Source organism: Budorcas taxicolor, chromosome 8 (genome assembly GCF_023091745.1).
Source record: "Budorcas taxicolor isolate Tak-1 chromosome 8, Takin1.1, whole genome shotgun sequence".
Taxonomy (NCBI): Eukaryota; Metazoa; Chordata; class Mammalia; order Artiodactyla; family Bovidae; genus Budorcas; species Budorcas taxicolor.
This window is the reverse complement of record NC_068917.1, coordinates 113,342,719-113,360,879: the sequence shown is the minus strand read 5'-3', so window position 1 is coordinate 113,360,879 and position 18,161 is coordinate 113,342,719. Positions and strand designations below refer to the sequence as shown.

General features: G+C 41.0%; 1 protein-coding gene across 2 annotated transcripts in view; it reads left to right on the top strand.

Moving 5' to 3' along the window:
- MEGF9 (multiple EGF like domains 9) overlaps nucleotides 1-14,929 on the top strand; it is an 81,574-nt gene extending 66,645 nt beyond the window's left edge. The window contains exons 4-7 of one of the 2 annotated variants that reach the window (XR_008199823.1): nucleotides 7,653-7,796; nucleotides 8,296-8,565; nucleotides 10,316-10,901; nucleotides 14,218-14,928. Coding sequence is in view for 1 of the 2 variants with exons in the window: in XM_052645062.1 (XP_052501022.1) it covers nucleotides 7,653-7,796; nucleotides 8,296-8,565; nucleotides 10,316-10,767 (866 nt within the window). In the remaining variant the exon portion in view is untranslated. Of the gene's footprint in view, nucleotides 1-7,652; nucleotides 7,797-8,295; nucleotides 8,566-10,315 lie in introns of both variants that reach the window. The other variant, XM_052645062.1, reaches the window with a different exon arrangement.
- The last annotated feature ends 3,232 nt before the right edge of the window (nucleotides 14,930-18,161 follow it).

Genomic DNA, 18,161 nt, shown 5'->3' with positions numbered 1-18,161 from the left:
CTAAAGGCTAGTAATAAGACATAAATGATTTCTCTGTTTGGAAGTATAATAAAAGTGCAAATATAATAACATAAGAGAGTATAGATACTCCGTATGACACTGTCAGTTTAGTACAAAATCAGTCTTTGCTTTTGTCTCAAATTTTGAAGACTTTTTATCCCCAGCAGTGTCCTGGTACACAAGATTGCCCTCTGGTGGCCACTTGCTGCGTTTTCACAGGCCTTACTCTCCCTACGCTCCTCATCTCACCTTATATTTTAGATTGAATTAGATTTTTTAAAGTAACGTTTTTGTGATAAAATATATTGAGAAAAATATTTTATAAAGCAATATGTATCAGAAGTCTTAAAAATACTTCCCTGATTAAGTAGTTCTTTTTCCCAGAATCAATTTTTGGGAAATAATTCAAAATTCATAAAAAGCTTTATGTTCAAAGATGCTCACCACAGTGGCAGTTATAATTCTAAGAAATTAGACAACTTTACTTCTAACAACAGAAAATGAAGCAAATCAAGTTATCTAGGCAATACACTATAAGAGCACAGGAAATGAAATCTTGACTTACCTTGGCCTGATGGCTTAGTCTTCTCACTTAGGAGTTTGGTATTATAGCAGCAGCTGCCTAATGGTGGTTATGAAGCTTCAGTGCGGTATGTTTATACCGAGCCTGGCTCATTACAAGCAACAATAAGTGGGCTTCCCAGGTGGCTCAGTGGTGAAGAATCTGCTTGTAATTCAGGAGACTCGGGTTCAGTCCGTGGGTCAGAAAGACCCCCTGGAGAAGGAAATGGCGACACACTCAGTATTCTTGCCTGGAGAGCCCCATGGACAGAGGAGCCTGGTGGGCACAGTCCCGAGGGTCCCAGAGAGTCGGACAGCAGCATGAGAGGGAGAATGAAGCAGGGCATCCAGTTACATGTGCCTGTTTAGCCTGTGAAAAAGCAGAACCCCAAACTGCTCTGAATGAAAGAGAGAGTCAAGGAAAAGGATTCAAAATCTTAATGACAGATTGCTTCGGTGGCTTTTTTGTCTTATGTTCTCCTGTATTTTTATAGATTTTCTTTCTTCAACACGTATTTCCCTTAAAGTGGAGGTGGGTGGACTGTTATTTTTTAGCTGGAATTTTATGCTCACATGGGCTTCCCTGGTGGCTCAGCTGGTAGAGAATCCGCCTGCCATGTGGGAGACCTGGGTTCCATCCCTGGGTTGGGAAGATCCCCTGGAGAGGGGAAAGGCCACCCACTCCAGTATCCTGGCCTGGAGAATCCCATGGCCTGTGTAGTCCATGGGGTCTCTAAGAGTCAGACATGACTGAACAACTTTCACTTCACTTATGTTCACATAGTATATACTTCTCTTTGAGAATTTAAGGTGCCTTCGTGTATTCATAGTGTCACGTGGTGAATACCTTGACCTCAGCAGCTTGGCGGACTTGACCACTCCTCCATCACTCAGTGACCTTCTTCACTTTAGAATATCACCCATTTCCCCCCCTTTTTTCCATGATCAGCTCTGCTAGGTCTCCTTTTCAGCTGTAAGCACTGGCTTGCCTCAGAGGTTTGTCTTGACACGTTTGTCTTCTGCATTTATGCTGTCCCTACGTGATCTCATTCAGTCCTTTGAATTTAAATGCCATCTGCAAGTGTTCTGATTACCAGATTTACATTTCTCCCTTGATCGCTACACTCAAAGCTCTAACAGTGCGCTTGACATCTCCACTTGAACGCTCTATGTGGCGTTGTAGCCCTAACGCATCCAAAACAACTCTTTGTTTTACTCTATAAGCTAAGCCTGCTTTGCCCCTAGTGTTCTTCCTCTGGTGACTGGCACCACACGAGTCCCATTTGCTTGTCCTTTCTGTAAATATCCGGGGCTTCCCAGGTGGCACTAGTGGTAAAAAGCCTATTTACCAGTGCTGGAGACATGAGGGGTGCGGGTTCAACCTCTTGAGTCAGGAAGACCCTCTGGAGGAGGGCATGGCCACCCGCTTCAGGATTCTTGCCTGGAGAATGGACAGAGGCGCCTGGAGAGCTTCAGTCCATGGGATCACCAAGCAGTGAACACGACCGAAGCGACTCAGCACGTGCACGTGCGTTGTAAATATCCAGTCCGCCAGCAAGTTCTGCTCAGCCTGCCATTCAGCGTGACCTTCTTTGCCGTCCTCCTTGTCTAAGCAACTGTCACCTCTTGGAACTGTTTTCACCGTCTCTTATCTGATCATGCTGCCCCTCTTCTTGTCCTGACCCTCTGAGCCCCTCTCTACCACAGTCCAGTCTCCACATAACAACCAGAATGATCTTTTAAAAATGTAAGACCGGATCATGTCGTTCCCATGCTCAAACCCTCCAAAGGCTTCCCATCCCTCTTCGAATAAAATTCAAACTGCCGTCCATAGCTAGGTTTTCCTGGCCTCTGGCTTTCTCGCGGGTCTTACGGTGATTCTGCTACCCGCTGCCTTGTTTCCTTAGGCCACCCTCCTTTCTGTTTAACAGGATCAAGTTTGCCTTCTGCTCAACAGAGACGATTAGGCATTTAAAAAAAACAGAGCGAAGTGACTTGCTGCCTTTCTGACAGGTTCTATGTGAACTAGAGGTAGTGAAATAAAGAAAGAAAAGGCTTTTTACAGGTGGTGATTTATGTTTTCAAAGGTTTGTCACTGACTTTGGTTGGAAAGGAACCCTGCATTCTTTCCTTTGTCCAGTTGTTTTCTTGGTCACCCCCACCAGACTCTTTTGATGCTTAGCCGAGGAGCATGAGGTCATCTTCAGGAAACACTCGTTCCTTATTCTTTGCTCCTTTGGCTCTTTCAGCAAAGAAAATGTGAATTTAAGAGAGTATTGTTGGATTTTGGAGGTTGCAGGCAAAGCATAATGAACAAAGTTACATTTCAGCTAATTCTCATAATATATCATGTATCATAATTGAAAGATCCTCAAGTTTCAGGTTTTAAAAGGAATTTAGATTTCATCCGGTTCAACTTTCCTAATTTACAGATGAGGAATTTGAAGCTTAAAGAGAAAACACTATATCCTATGGAGTAGTTTTTCACACTCCGAAATATTTACATATATTAAGTCATTGGGCAGGGAGTTATTATTCCATTTTACAGATTAAAAAAGTGAAACTCAGAGAAGCTATTCGCTGAAGGTTCACTCAGAGAAGCTTCCTTGGTGGCTCAGCTGGTAAAGAATCCACCTGCACTGCAGGAGACCTGGGTTCAATCCCTGGGTTGGGAGGATCCCCTGGAGAAGGAAACAGCTACCCACTCCAGGATTCTGGCCTGGAGAATCCCATGGACTGTAGAGTCCATTGTGTCACAAAGAGCTGGACACAACTGAGCAACTTTCAATTTCACTCAGAGAAGCTATTTGTTGAAGAGCTTCAGCTGAGAATAGAACTCATATCATCTGACATTAAATCATGATAATGATAAATACATATTTTTCTTATGCTATGTTGCCTCCCAAAGAGGATTTGTAAGCTGGTAGAAAAGCAGATTCATAGTATTAGTTCCTAGTATAAATGAATTTTAAAGTTATCTTTATTTTTATTATAAAAATCAGTCTTTAATTTTGTACATGGAATGCTTTTTAAGTTGCATGCTAAAGTCTTTGACTATGTGGATCACAGCAAACTTCTTCAAGAGATGGGAAAATTCTTCAAGAGATGGGAATACCAGACCACCTTACCTGTCTCCTGAGAAATCTGTATGCAGGTCAAGAAGCAACAGTTAGAACCGGATATGGAACAACAGACTGGTTCCAAATTGGGAAAGGCTGTACATCAAGGCTGCTTATTTAACACATGCAGAGCACATTGTGAAAAATGCCAGGCTGGATGAAGCACAACCTGGAGTCTAAATTGCCAGGAGAAATACCAGTAACCTCAGATACGCAGATGACACAACCCTTATGACAGAAAGTAAAGAGGAACTAAAGAGCTTTAAGTGAAAGAGGAGGGTGAAAATGCTGGCCTAAAACTCAGCATTCAAAAAACGAAGATCACGACATCCGGTCCCATCCCTTCATAGATGGCAAATAGATGGGGAAGCAATGGAAACAGTGACAGACTTTATTTTCTTGGGCTCCAAAACCACTGCAGATGGTGACTGCAGCCATGAAATTAAAAGACGCTTGCTCCTTGGAAGAAAAGCTGTGACCAAACTAAACAGCGTATTAAAAAGCAGAGACATTACTTTGCCAACAAAGGTCCGTCTAGTCAAAGCTATGGTTTTTCCAGTAGTCATGTATGGATGTGAGAGGTGGACCATAAAGAAAGTTGAGTGCCGAAGAACTGATGCTTTTGAACTGTGGTGTTGGAGAAGACTCTCGAGAGTCCCTTGACTGCAAGGAGATCCAACCAGTCCATCCTAAAGGAAATCAGTCCTGAATATTCATTGAAAGGACTGATGGTGAAGCTGAAGCTCCAATGCTTTGGACACCTGATGTGAAGAACTGACTCACTGGAAAAGACCCTGATTTGGGGAAAGATTGAAGTCAGGAGGAAAAGGGGATGACAGAGGATGAGATGGTTGGATGGCATCACTGACTTGATGTACTTGAGTTTGAGCAAGCTCTGGGAGTTGGTGATGGACAGGGAGGCCTGGCATACTGCAGTTCATGAGGTTGCAAAGAGTCGGACATGACTGAGTGACTGAATTGAACTCAGTTCTTGAAATATTTTACAACATGCATGTGATATACTTTACAATGTATTAATTTTATAATCAGAAAAATTTAAGATATTAAAAATAATAGTGATAAGTGCACAGTAGAAACAATTTGAAAGTCAAAGGGGAAAAAACACTCACCTGACAGTCGCCCCTCACATCTGTGGTGAGCATTCTGGTATATTTATGTTTGATCTGTCCGTATTAATTTTGTTTATTCTGTAGCTGTGTTCCAGGTGCATGTTATTTTTAAACAGTATAGAGTGATGAGTTTTCAAAAACCAGTGAATTCTATTGTTATACTTGTTTCATCCTTACTTTTGAGATGACATACTCACCATGTAGAGCTATTTTTTTCTTATTAACTTCTCATTGCAGCTTATGGCATAAAACAAATCAAAATAAAAAAAATTTTTCTGGAGAAAATGTAAAATGCTCTAAAATAAATGGTTTAGGAGAGTGAAACTGTATTGTGATAAGCAGAAAGACAGATGCTTGGGGTCTTTTCTAGAACAGTAGAAAGTCCCAAAATAATAAGCATGTAGGTCCAATAACATTATAGGAGCAAAATATTATATATGTATAATTATTTCCATTGAACATTTTTAATATGAGGAGAGCAGGTAGACAGATTTTATACATAAAGCAAGTTTTGTATTTTCCAGCCTGCAGAACAATTTGACCTTTCACATTATTTTATTTTTACAACAAAAATGTACCATTTCCTAGTATGTATTTTTCAGCTATCTTTATCATCACGAAGATACATAGCTAAAGAGGGATCAGGATACAATAGATCTGGGAAAAAATCAGTACCTGAAGTGTTCATCACTATACGAGGATATACTACTTTGTTGCATATATGAAATATATCATTCGCAGTATCAGACCTCAAAAATTATATGATTAAAAGTGATATTTACATGCAAATGTGATTTAAGGATTAAGTGTTCATATAAAATTTTTTAAAAATGTCTTTCTAAATAAGTTCATGAAGTTTCGAAGAACTTTGCTGTAATTGCTCAAGAGTTGAGAGTTGACATGTACATTAATAATTGTTTGTATGTTAATCATTCTTTTAGTTTTTCAAATCTTATTCCAGTTGTCAGATCATTTTATTACACAATCTGATTCTGTCTCTTCTTTTTTGTAAATATTTCACTAGTAAGGAAGAGGAATCAAATAAAATTATTTATGATGGTTTTAGCATTGAACTGTAGTTAGCTTAGCATGTAAATGTTTCATTGTCTTCCTAGATTTCTATATAGACTTTACTAATTTCTGTGATAGTAGTTCTGAGTGTCTCTTTGAATGTAAATTATACTACAGGGTTTCATTCCATTTGTAGACATTATGCTCCTTCAATGCCTGTCAAATGTCCTTCCTAATAGGGGACCAAAGGATATTATTAAGACACACAGAACTTTGCTTGCCTCCTTCCTTTTCATTTCATTACGGTTTACATTTTTATTTTAAATTTTAAAATATAAAGCCATATGGAGCATTATATAACAAATACTCATGGACCCCCACCTAGAAAACTATTAACATTTTGGTATTTTTGCGTAATAGAAAATTTCAAATAGAGTTGGAGTCCTTCTGTTTGTTTTCTTCCCTACTCTCATTTTCTTCCCTCCCTCTACAGAGATAAACAAAGCATAAAACTTGCCTATACTCTCTCAGTCTATGGTTAGTTTTTGTTGCATTTGAATGTATCCCTCTGCCTAGGGTATCATGTATCCATTTGCTTAGTATTGTTTAGTGTGGCTTTTAAGTTTTCACTTCAGTCAGTCGGTCAAGGGCCTTCCCTGGCAGCGCAGTGGCCGAGGCTGCAGGCTCGGTGCTTCCAGTGCAGGGGAGGCAGACCTGACCCCTGGCTGGGGAGCGAAGATCCCATGTTCCTTGAAATTTGCCAAAAAAATTTTTATTTTTAAATTTTTTTTTGCAGAGGAATATAATGTTTATTGAGTTGAGAGGAAAAAATCTCTGAACATAGAATTAATTACAAAGCATAAATCACTCTTTTAAATGAGGGTAATATGGATATTTTAGATAAATGCAACTAAGAAAACTCAAGGCAAAAGAAGGAATTGTGAGAAATAAAGATAGAATTAATATATACTGTTTTCATATATTTAGGTCAAGGGAGGACTGATTATAGTTCATATGCTCTGAGGTTCTTCCTGTGGGGGGTAAAGTTATTGGTTAATTTTGGACTTAGGTTATTTTATACATTTTTATTTTGTTATTTTTTAAATTTATTTTAATTGGAGGCTAATTACAGTATTGTAGTGATTTTGCCGTACATTGACATGAATCCGCCACAGGTGTACATGTGTTCCCCATCCTGACCCTCCCTCCCACCTCCCTCCCCATCCCATCCCTTAGGGTCATCCCAGTGCACCGGCCCTGAGCTCCCTGTCTCATGCAGCGAACCTGGACTGACGATCTGTTTCACATATGATAATTTTTTAAATCAATTAATTTGTACAAAATTAATTAAGCACTCCTTTTCTATGTATTATTCTGCAGTTTGCTTTTTTCCACATGATGTTTGTAGGATTTATGTGTATTCATACATACAGGCCTAGTTTACTTATTTAGCTACAGAATCGCAACCAAGAAAATAGCACAGTTTATCTGTTCTTCTTTTGATAGATCTTTAGGTTGCTTTTTTTTTTCTTTGCAAGTTGTTGGCCTGCTTTCGGTATGTAGTCAGTCAGTCAACAAGGGCTTACTACAGCTCTAGCCATATGCTCAGCCTTTCCCTAAAGAGTTTACAGTCTAGCAGGGGACCAGAACTGTAGGCCTGTTCAGTGTAGAAGTGAGATGGGATAGAAACTGAATGCTGCAGCCTGTGTTGCGTGACTTTTTCTGGTTTCCTCTTAAGGTTTTTTTGGTTTGTAGGTACATATAATTTATTTAAAGTTACCATGCTTTTGGAGTACATCTTTAACTTCTTAAAATGATTTGCTTCTTTTAGGTGCTTGTTTCAATTGCCAGAATAACAGCAAAGGGGATCACTGTGAAGAATGTATAGAAGGATTTTATCAGAGTCCTGATGGCTCGAAAGAATGTCTTCGCTGCCCTTGTTCAGCAGTGACATCTACAGGCAGTTGTATCATAAGTAAGGCCTTTCGCTAAATACTCATTTTTAGAGGAAAAATCAGTGAGTCAGTGATCAGTAGGTAGAAAGTTCTAGATGCAGTAGGTGAAAGGAAGTTATAAAACCAGTAAAGCTTTGCAGTAGATGCATGTGTGAAAGGAGACACAAAGGAAGGATGAGGAAGTTGTTAAAACTGCATTTCATCCTGTCTTACATGATTAAGGAGGAAGAAATAAGAATTATGGGTGCCTCTCCATCTCAGTTACTCAGATTCTTTAGATAAGGACACTTCTGTTGTTCTCTACCTAAATAGGTTTTCTGGACAATTGATAAATAAGGTGTAAATTGTTAGTTTGGATTCCATGTGTTTCTTAAGTTTGAGAGGAGATAATAGGCGGGGGCTGTAAAATGCTTTTGTGTGTGTGTGTGTGTCGGCGGGTGGGGGGAGGTTAGTAGTAGTTTTGCATTTTGAAGCAACTTGAAAGTGTACTAAACCATGTTGGTGTTCTTGCTCTTTTAGAGCTGGGTGAATCGGCACCTGAATGTGTCCAGTGTAAAGATGGTTACACAGGCCAGAACTGCAATGAATGTAACAGCGGCTACTATAATTCTGACAGCATCTGCGTGGAGTGCCAGTGCCACGGCCACGTGGACCCGGTTAAGACTCCAGAGATCTGTAAGCCCGAGAGCGGGGAGTGCATCAGCTGCCTCCACAACACCACTGGGTTCCGGTGTGAAAACTGCCTGGAAGGTTACGATCGAGACCTCGAGGGAAACTGCATCAAGAAAGGTAAAGCTCCACCTGAGGGTGCAAACTTAATATCTTAACCTAGCAATGAAGATGTCAGGACAGCTACTTGTAGCTTTGTAAAAGCTTCCAGTCCCACCAGAGATGTTTTTTGGGGAAATAGATTTTGGTAGAGATTTGCCCAAAGAGATTCCCTTCGATTCCCGCTGCTCTGCTGAGACTCCAGAGTCAGCTCCAGAAATGTGAGGAAGTCGTTGCAGTGTTCCCACATCCTCTCTTCATCTGTTTTTGTTTTAATAATTTAAAAGTCCTGTCATTTTTTTTTATCTTTTGCTTCCTGTATTCTCATCACTTCCAGTGATCATCAAAGATCTTTTTAAGTAGAAGCCTATAACCTGGCTAGAAGTTAGCTGAGAAATAAGAATTTATTCCAGCTTCTGTCCTAACTTTGAGCCTAAGTTTTCCCACCTGATGGAGGAAATAGTAAAAATATTCCTTCATTTTTGAAAGAAAAAAGTTACTCGTGGGAAAATGTTTCTTACAGGGAATTTCAGTAAGGGTTCAGATAAAAATTAATGACTGGAAATTCAGGATGAGTTGGGGATATTCAGACTTTCTTAGCTCTTCTATAAACTGTTCTTTGATATTCTGACAGAAGCCGAATCCTGGGCTGACACAGTTGCCCTGTGGCAAGAGTTAGTCTTCTACCGTTTTCTTGATATCCTTATTCTGCTGTGATCAAGGCTCAAGCACTCAGATTGGACCCTGTCCCTAGTCCAGAGAGCCTGTCGCTCAGTTCTCTTCCCCACTGGAGGCATATGCCTTGTCCGTATTTAGCTGACCAGACTATGGTGACTTTTCTCATTAGCTATTAGGGAATGCAAAACACGCCTCTTTTTAGGGTGGATTGATGTGCCTGGCTGTGGTGATGAATTGTAATGACAATAGGGATCGTTTTATCGAGTGCCTAGTGTGTGCCAAGCACTATGGACATTAAATGTAATGATGTTGTAAACTCTATTTAATCCTTCCCAAGGACTCCGTAAAATCGATATCATTATTCCCATTTCATAGGTGAGGAATCTCAGTTTTAAGAAGATTGACTCACTTCCTTATTGCTACATAGTTCTACTTGATCCCCAAACTTCTGGTATTTCTCCTGAGCTACACTGCATTAGAAGCACAAAGTATAGTACCTTAGTTGTAAAATAACTATCATCTACATAAAGGAAAAATCACTGTGCTGACAATGGCTGTTTTCTCTCTTAGCTGATGTCAACTATGGCCATTTAAATTGTGTTTTTCAGAAGCAACTAGAAATGCAATTTTCCCTATTTTGTTTTTGCCCCCATTAAAGAGAATTTTACCTTTATGAAGTGCCATCAGACATGCTGAACTTATTTTAGTTCAAACGAGTATTAGCTATCCCTTTCACTTTTAACGAAGTGATTTAGAAGTCACTAGTGACATACTTACTACCTTTTCAGGAATTTGTATGAATCTATTCAAGAGTACAGGAGGATGGAAAACTCCAACACTAGAATTTTCCCAGAGATTTCAGCATGGATAGCATATGCATTTTGGATAACAGCCATGGCTGTGAGATCTAGTTTCTAGGCCCCGATTCTTTGCCCTGTATTTCTTTAGAAAGTATTCGTTAACTTGCCTTTCTTTGAAGCAGAGTATCATGCCAACATCCATATCAATTTCCACTCCCATGTGTATTTCTTTTATTGTTTCTTAAAACAAGATATTTTGTCTTTCACATTTCATTCTCTGTTTTTATTTTCAGAAGTTATTGTTCCAACACCTGAAGGTTCTACCATTTTGGTTTCCAATGCCTCTTTGACCACATCAGTGCCCACCCCTGTTATAAATAGTACCTTTACCCCTACAACCCCGCAGACTATCTTTTCAGTAAGCTCTGCAGAAAACAGCACGTCAGCCTTAGCTGACGTATCATGGACCCAATTTAACATCATCATTTTGACAGTCATCATCATTGTGGTGGTGCTGCTGATGGGGTTTGTGGGGGCTGTGTACATGTACCGGGAGTACCAAAACCGGAAACTCAACGCCCCCTTTTGGACCATCGAGCTGAAAGAAGACAACATCAGTTTCAGCAGCTACCACGACAGCATCCCCAACGCCGATGTGTCGGGGCTGCTGGAGGATGACGGCAGTGAAGTGGCCCCCAACGGGCAGCTGACCCTGACGACGCCAGTGCATAACTACAAAGCCTGAGGGGGAGCCGGAGCTGTTCTCCTGGACTTTAAGGCCACAGTGCTTACTAAGACAGCATCATCCTCTGCGCCACAGCCTGGGTAGAGTCGCTGAGATGAGAAAGCAAAGGCATATAGTGCGTCGGAAATTTTCAGGTACAAACGTGTAATGTACTTAGCCTGTTACTTTTAGTTTTCCCATGAAGATCCGAAGCAGTCACTGACAATAAGGACTTGAAGTAAAGTATATTTTTGTACCAAACCACATGGGAGGGTGGAAGGCTGGACCTCTCAGTGCAGCCCCAATCCGCTTTGACCTCCAAACAGATTCCTGGTGGAATGTTCACCATCAGTGGAAACAGGATGATGGGTGTGGAGGGGGAAAGGACTGCCAGAAGACTTTAGCTCCATTCCTGATAGAGGACGGCCAGGAAGGATATTCATTTTACTGGACTAAAAGACGTCCTTGAGGAAAAGCTGATATTTGGGCTGTGTCATAATACACAATCTTGATTGTTTCTATAATTGGGGCAGTAAAGTCCCAAGAAGATCTTTAGAAGGGTTTGATTTTTCTTTCCAGAGTTTTTGCTCAATAATAAGATTAAAGCACAGAATAAGCTTCTAATGGTAGAGAGAGGAAGGCAATGTCTGGGAAAGCAGAACGCTGATGATTCTCCTTAGGGCCTCAGTGTAAATGATAAATTGTTTTAAAATAAGGAATATTCCTGCCTCTAGAGAAATAAGGTGTATATAGTTAATGTAGAATATCTGGTCAGCATTGTATTTGTATCTATTTGTAAAAAAAATCATGTCTTATTTTATCATCTAGAATTTATTTGTATAGCAGTTAATGGCATTGTAAAAAGAAAATATGGGGTTAAAATACTGTAAAATAGATGGCAATATTGCTAGAGCTGGGACTCTGGTGAGCATCAGTCATTTTTAGTCCCTCTTTTAGTCCCTATTGTTGAAATTTATAAGAGGTTGGATGTTTCTAATTTTTCCCTTTTTCAGTCTAAAAGTAGAGTTCTATCGTCTTTGACTTCCTATAGATTCAAGCAATAGATTTTGAAGACAATGATTGTTAAGCTGGGACACAAGGCTGCATCCTCCAAACTACTCACCTGTTTAGACATTAGCTTCTCTATATTTTACATAGATTAAAGTAGAACACATGCTTGTTAAAAAGTTTTTTTAGGTAAAAATCGCCTTCCAAAGGAAGAAATGTTTTAGCTCCAAAAAAAAAGCCATCATATCACTTGGGGTCCCCTGTGAAATATCATCCCTGTGAAATATTTATATTCTCTCCCACCCCCAAATGCTTCCTACATTTGAGTGTAGCCTGCCGCCCACATGCCACGGGGCGTGTACCGTCTCTCTGCAGTGCTGTAGTTCCTGTATCTTCTCGTCTGGCTAGAGGCTGGCTCTGTAGTTGAGTGGGGATAGTTAGTCATTGCATTTAGATGCAGCTTTTTCTCTGAGGCCATCTCTACCTTTGCTCTCCTCTAATTATGATATTGACAGAGTGTAGATTAAGCAAAGCCAGGAAAAACAGCCAGAAGTCAAATATAGATATTTATTAGGAGGAAGAACAAACTGTCAAGTAGTTACAAAAAAAAAAAGGCAAAAATTAAACCTAGGAAACCCTGCCAAGTTGATCACCTGCCTAACTTCTCCAGAGAAAAACCCGGAATTTGGTCATCCCTCTGCAGTTGGAGATGGTGCTCTGGAGGATGTACAGGCAGATAATCTGCTTCTAGTAACGGAGAGGCTCTGGATATCTGGCCATTTCTCATGAAAGTAGATATTACATTAAAATTAGATAATGTTTCTATAGCCCTTTGCAGTTTGCAAGGCATCTTTCTGTACCTGTGTCCTTTGTTCCTCACCATGGGCCTTTGAGGAAGTAATTGCTGTTCCCAGTTTATCGGTGAGGTTAAACGTCTTGTTCAAGGCTGCACCGTATATCATTAGGCTTGGAATCAGGACTCCTAACTCAGAAGCACATGTTGTTTTCAGCTGTATGCTTGTGCACAAATGACCCAGCTGCAGACATTGGAAGGCTGGGAGGAAGAATCCCATCTGTGAATGTTTCTGATTTTTGTAAATATAAGGTACAATCCAGGGCTATATAGCCACGAAGGACTTTGCAGAAAGAACACAGGAGGATTACTCTCTGAAGCTAGTTTTGGTGATAAGAAAATAAAAATACTAGTCTGTGCTTCATAAAAGGAAACTGATCTTTCCAAGCAGGGAAAGAAACCCAGATTTCCCCAGCAGCTGCCACATATGCGTGTAGAGACTGTTCCAAGGAATTGTGTAGAGTGACTTATGCCTTTTCCCCAGATTATCATGACCTCAAAACCAGGGATTGAGGATGGTGGGAGATGAACGTTTGTTCAACAGAAGTCAACACAGTAAAGAAAGAAAGAGTTTGTTGGGGTCTAAGAGCCAAAGCTGAATGAACAGTCCAGATTCTGGCTGTGTAGACATTCCTTGAAACACGTTAAAAGGAATTGCAAAAAATTGAATCACAGAGAAAGTTTACCTTTAAATATTTATGAACAGAGCCTAGGTCATGTTCTTAATTTATCCTGGTGGAAGAAAATTAAGGTCTTAAAATCTATTTTAAATAATATTCTTTAGCGTTCTGTGCTTCTGCTGGTGGAGGTAATTTTGCTCTGAAGTTGAAATCCTTCATGAAGTGATCTAACACCAAAATCACACTAGGAAATTGGCATGGAACGCGTAACACAGCAGTCATTCCTCTAGAAGTATGATCCCCACCTACTATGGTGTTTAGCACCAGGATCCCATGTGTCCTTTAGAAAGACTAACAGTGTCTAAGAAGTAGGAATGTGTTTATTTTCAAATGCGGTAAGACTAGTGTGACTCTCATGGATGAGGGGCAGATACTGCTACTGGATGAAACTCCATCTTCATTAATTCATTGCAGTAAGCCCTTAGGCGTTTCTGACAGTCAGATGCCCTAGGTGGTGTTGTGAAGTTTGTCTGTCTTCCTTCACTTTCCCCTCCTTACCGCCGTCCTCTAGCTCCCAGAGGTGTCTTACTAATAGAATTTCTCTAGTTACAGAGAAAAATGATGATTAAAAACTAGGCCTCATTTATACTAAGGTCCTGTGGACTTAATGTGTTACTCGTAGGGATACCTGAATTTTAAGAGTGAGCAGAGCTGACACGGAATGGGAGGAGAGAGGTTTGGTGGGGGGAGGATTTGTGGAAGCATCACATTGTATGTCTGTGCTCTCGCCCCAATATTCCCAGGAGACTGACCGTTCAAGCAGCACTCACTGCCCCTGCAGCTCACTGTGGTCCGCTGAGTGCCTGGAGGATGCGTAGCCCCTCTTGTGCTGCTCTGGAGCCAGAGAGCTGGAGCGACAGTCCTTCCTGACAGCCCTAGTTTGGACTGCATTATTAAATCATTCACTTTGGTCCTGTATTTTTTTTGTAGGACATATGGTCAATATAGCACCTCTGATTATGAACATTCCCTGGTTCTTATATTTTGAGGTATGTGGGAAGGAGTTCAATTTATATATCACGAGGAAAGAAAGCTCCCACAAAAATTTCTGAAAAGTAAAAAGCAACCCAAGGTAACCCGTCAGAGCAAAGGAAGCACCTCTGGCCTCATCGACGAAGAACCTTTGGTCTGTTATGATCGTATTGATAGGAGTTTGGGAGCTGAAATGAGTTTGATGTGTGCAGGGCAGTGACAGAAGGTTAGTATATTCAACCTTGAGCCAGTGACTATGCCAAGGGAAGAAGCAGGAAGAACGCACTGATTCACCTGAAGAAATCAAATGATACCACATGAACTAGAAAGGTTATGGATCACCAGAATGTCAGCGGTCAAATGATGCTTTTTCAAAGGCCACTGGGAACCTTTATCATGCATCTGCAGTAACCGCACCAGCAGCTCTAGAATGTGAGACCAGGTCTGAGGTCTGCGCTAGCCTGAGAGCTGACCGATTTAAAGCGACACCGTCACGCTAGGCACAAGCACTCTGTAACACGCTAAATTTCCGCCCGAGCAATTGGGAGTGTTTCTGAAACATTAAAATCGTATTTATGTCACTAAAATTCTAACGCACATCTTAAAAACATGTCTCATTCATGTGCTGTACTAAGCTTCATGATGCATTTCTAAATTTGTGTATGATTTGAATATAAGAAAGAATTTATACAAGAGTGTTATTTAAAATTATTAAAAAATAAATGTATATAATTTGTACCTGTTGTAGATTTGCTGTTTTACTTTTTTATTTGGTCACAGTTGTTGGAAGTCTTTTAATATGTGTCACAGATCACTTATTTTCAAACTGCTTCATGAAAATCTTTGTATCCTGCATTTATTGACCATGCTTTCTGTTTCAAGAAGTTCCCTTAAAGAATGTGTTCCACTTCGGGGAAAAAACTGCCACACGAAGAATATTCCCCCTCTCAAAACAAAACACCCTGAAGCAAAAATCATATATTAACATATAATCTTGTTTAATAATTGTCCCCTATGAGATCCACTGGACTTCCCTGGTAGCTCAGACGGTAAAGCATCTGCCTACAATGAGGGAGACTGGGTTCAGTCCCTGGGTCCGGAAGATCCTCTGGAGAAGGAAATGGCAAAGCACTCCAGTACTCTTGCCTGGCAAATTCCATGGACGGAGGAGCGTGGTAGGGTACAGTCCATGGGGTCGCAAAGAGTCGGACACGACTGAGTGACGTCACTTTCTTTCTTTCTTTCTATGAGATCCATTGGGCACCCCTGATGGCTCAGTTGGTTAAGAATCCGCCTGCAGTGCAGGAGACCCCAGTTCAACTCCTGGGTCGAGAAGAACCCCTGCAGAAGGGATAGGCTACCCACTCTATTGTTCTTGGGTTTCCCTTGCGGCTCAGCTGCTAGAGAATCTGCCTGCCATGTGGGGGACCTGGGTTCAGTCCCTGGGTTGGGAAGATCCCGTGGAGAAGGGAAAGGCTATGCAGTCTATTCTGGCCTGGAGAATTCCATGGACTGTATAGTCCATGGGATCACAAAGAGTCAGACACGACTGGGCAACTTTAACTTCACTTCGATCTGCGCTCCAGATAAGGAAGCGTCTTAACCCTTCCTTATGCTCGCTACCAACTGAATTAAAATAATGTACAAGTTCCTGTATTCGCCAGGTTATATGATGTCTTTTTCCCTTTGCTGGTACTGTCTCTTCTATCTATAACATCTTGGAAAATGTTTATTCATTCTTTGCAACCCCTTGATAAAAGAGGGTTGATAAATCCTTGACATACACCCCCGTTTGCCTAAAGAATATCTCTCCTATTGCAGATATTTTATTAAAAATACTTGTTATGTTATGTCTTCCTTGGTAAACTGCAATCCTTGAAGCCAGGAGCGCGTGTTCTTTCGTCTCTAGTATCTAGCACAGCGCTGGCATGCTGTGGGTGCTCAGGAAACGGCGGGTTAGAACAGAAGGTGCTTGACAGCTGCAGTATTTGCTCTGGACTTATTTGGTGAAGGAGTATAAGAAGCTTTGTGTTCAGTGGGTACGACAGTATGTCTTATTTAATAGAGATGTCAGCATACGTGATTCAGAGGGTCTGAGAAACTCTTGAAACTGAACACGAGTGTGAAATGCTTACTTGTGAACGTAAACCATTTGTATGTGCCTTTTTTTTTTTCCTGGAGAAAAGGTCCATACTCTTAATCAATGGCACCCCACTCCAGTGCTCTTGCCAGGAAAATCCCATGGATGGAGGAGCCTGGTAGGCTGCAGTCCATGGGCTCACTAAGAGTCGGACATGACTGAGCGACTTCACTTTCACTTTTCACTTTCATGCACTTTAGAAGGAAATGGCAACCCGCTCCAGTGTTCTTCCCTGGAGAATCCCAGAGGCGGGGGAGCCTGGTGGGCTGCCGTCTATGGGGTCACACAGAGTCAGACACGACTGAAGCGACTTAGCAGCAGTCGCAGAGGATCTGGGACCCCCAAAAGACTGACAGCTGCTCGGACGGGGACCCTTTCTATATTTCAGCCATAGTCCTCTCGCCCACTGAATGTAAATCAGTTCAGCCTTGATTCAAGGAATCTACTTCCAGAAATCCCTCATAAGAAAACAACCTCAAAAGCAGAAATTTTTGTGTGGGGAAAAAAATCTTCCCCCGAGTTGTATATAAAGTTAAAAAAGTGGAGACAAACTTTAGATGTTCAGCCGTAGACATGGCTTAGTGCATGCACTGTTAAATGAACATTTGGTCATTAAGCATAAGGAAGAATGATTAAAAACAGAATCAAAACAGTGAAACAATAGACTATTTTGAAAATGTGCATGCAATTCTACTCCTGGTATATAGTTTAGAGAAACGAATATGTACCAGGACCCATGTTTCAGACTCTTCACTGCAGCATCATCTGTTATAGCAAAATAACTGGAAACATCCCAATTGCCTATCAGTAGAAGAATGGATCAGTTGTGGCCTATCCGTATACTTTGAATAGAATTTTATACAACGGTCAAAAATGAGTGAAAGAGTCGGACATGACTGAGTGACTGAACTGATCCATACACTTTGAATAGAATTTTATACAGTGGTCAAAAATGAATGAATTACAGCTATCTACATCAATATGGATGAGTCTCAAGACATAATGTCAAGCAAAAAAAGCTAGGCATAGAAGACATACAATATGATTTCTTGTATATAATGACCAAAAATGGAAAATGTAATATGTTGTTTAAAAAGACATTCTACAGGAAAACTCTAAAGAAAAAGGAATGATGAATACGGATGATAAAAATAATGATGATGGATATCATCACATTATCTGGTCAATTTGAGGGCTGGGACTGTCTTCATTTTTTAATGCCACTGCCAAGCACAGTCCTGGCACCAGAAAGTGCTCAACAAATGTGAGTGAATGAGTGAATGATGGGCTCTGCTATACTGCAGTGCTTACACTGGTAAATAATGGCAAAGGCGTGTAAGAACTGCAAAGAAGGCTTTCAAGTAAAGCAAGTCTAAACCAGGAACCAAATAGACCGCGATCTGGGGCGGCACCAAGTCGCTTGTAAACAGGGATGTTTCCGAGCAACGCTGGGAACAGACAGCGCAGAATCCCCTCCAGTGGAGCGGCGCCAACGAAGCCCACTCCTCAGTGCACGGAGGCCTTGCCCACAGACAGGACTGTGTGCCCTCACACACACGCTGACTGGGCAGGAAGCAATCTGAGTCTGCTATGTGGATGCTTTTGGTGTCCTCCCCATTCTGCCTTTATTTTCAGAAGCTTGCAGAACCGAGAGGCTATATCTCAGCTTTATAATTCCCCCCAAATATTTCCCAAATGAGCCATTGTTATCTCTAATCACCAAGGCCAGGGGATTATCCAATTTCATCTGAAGAAGCTGCTT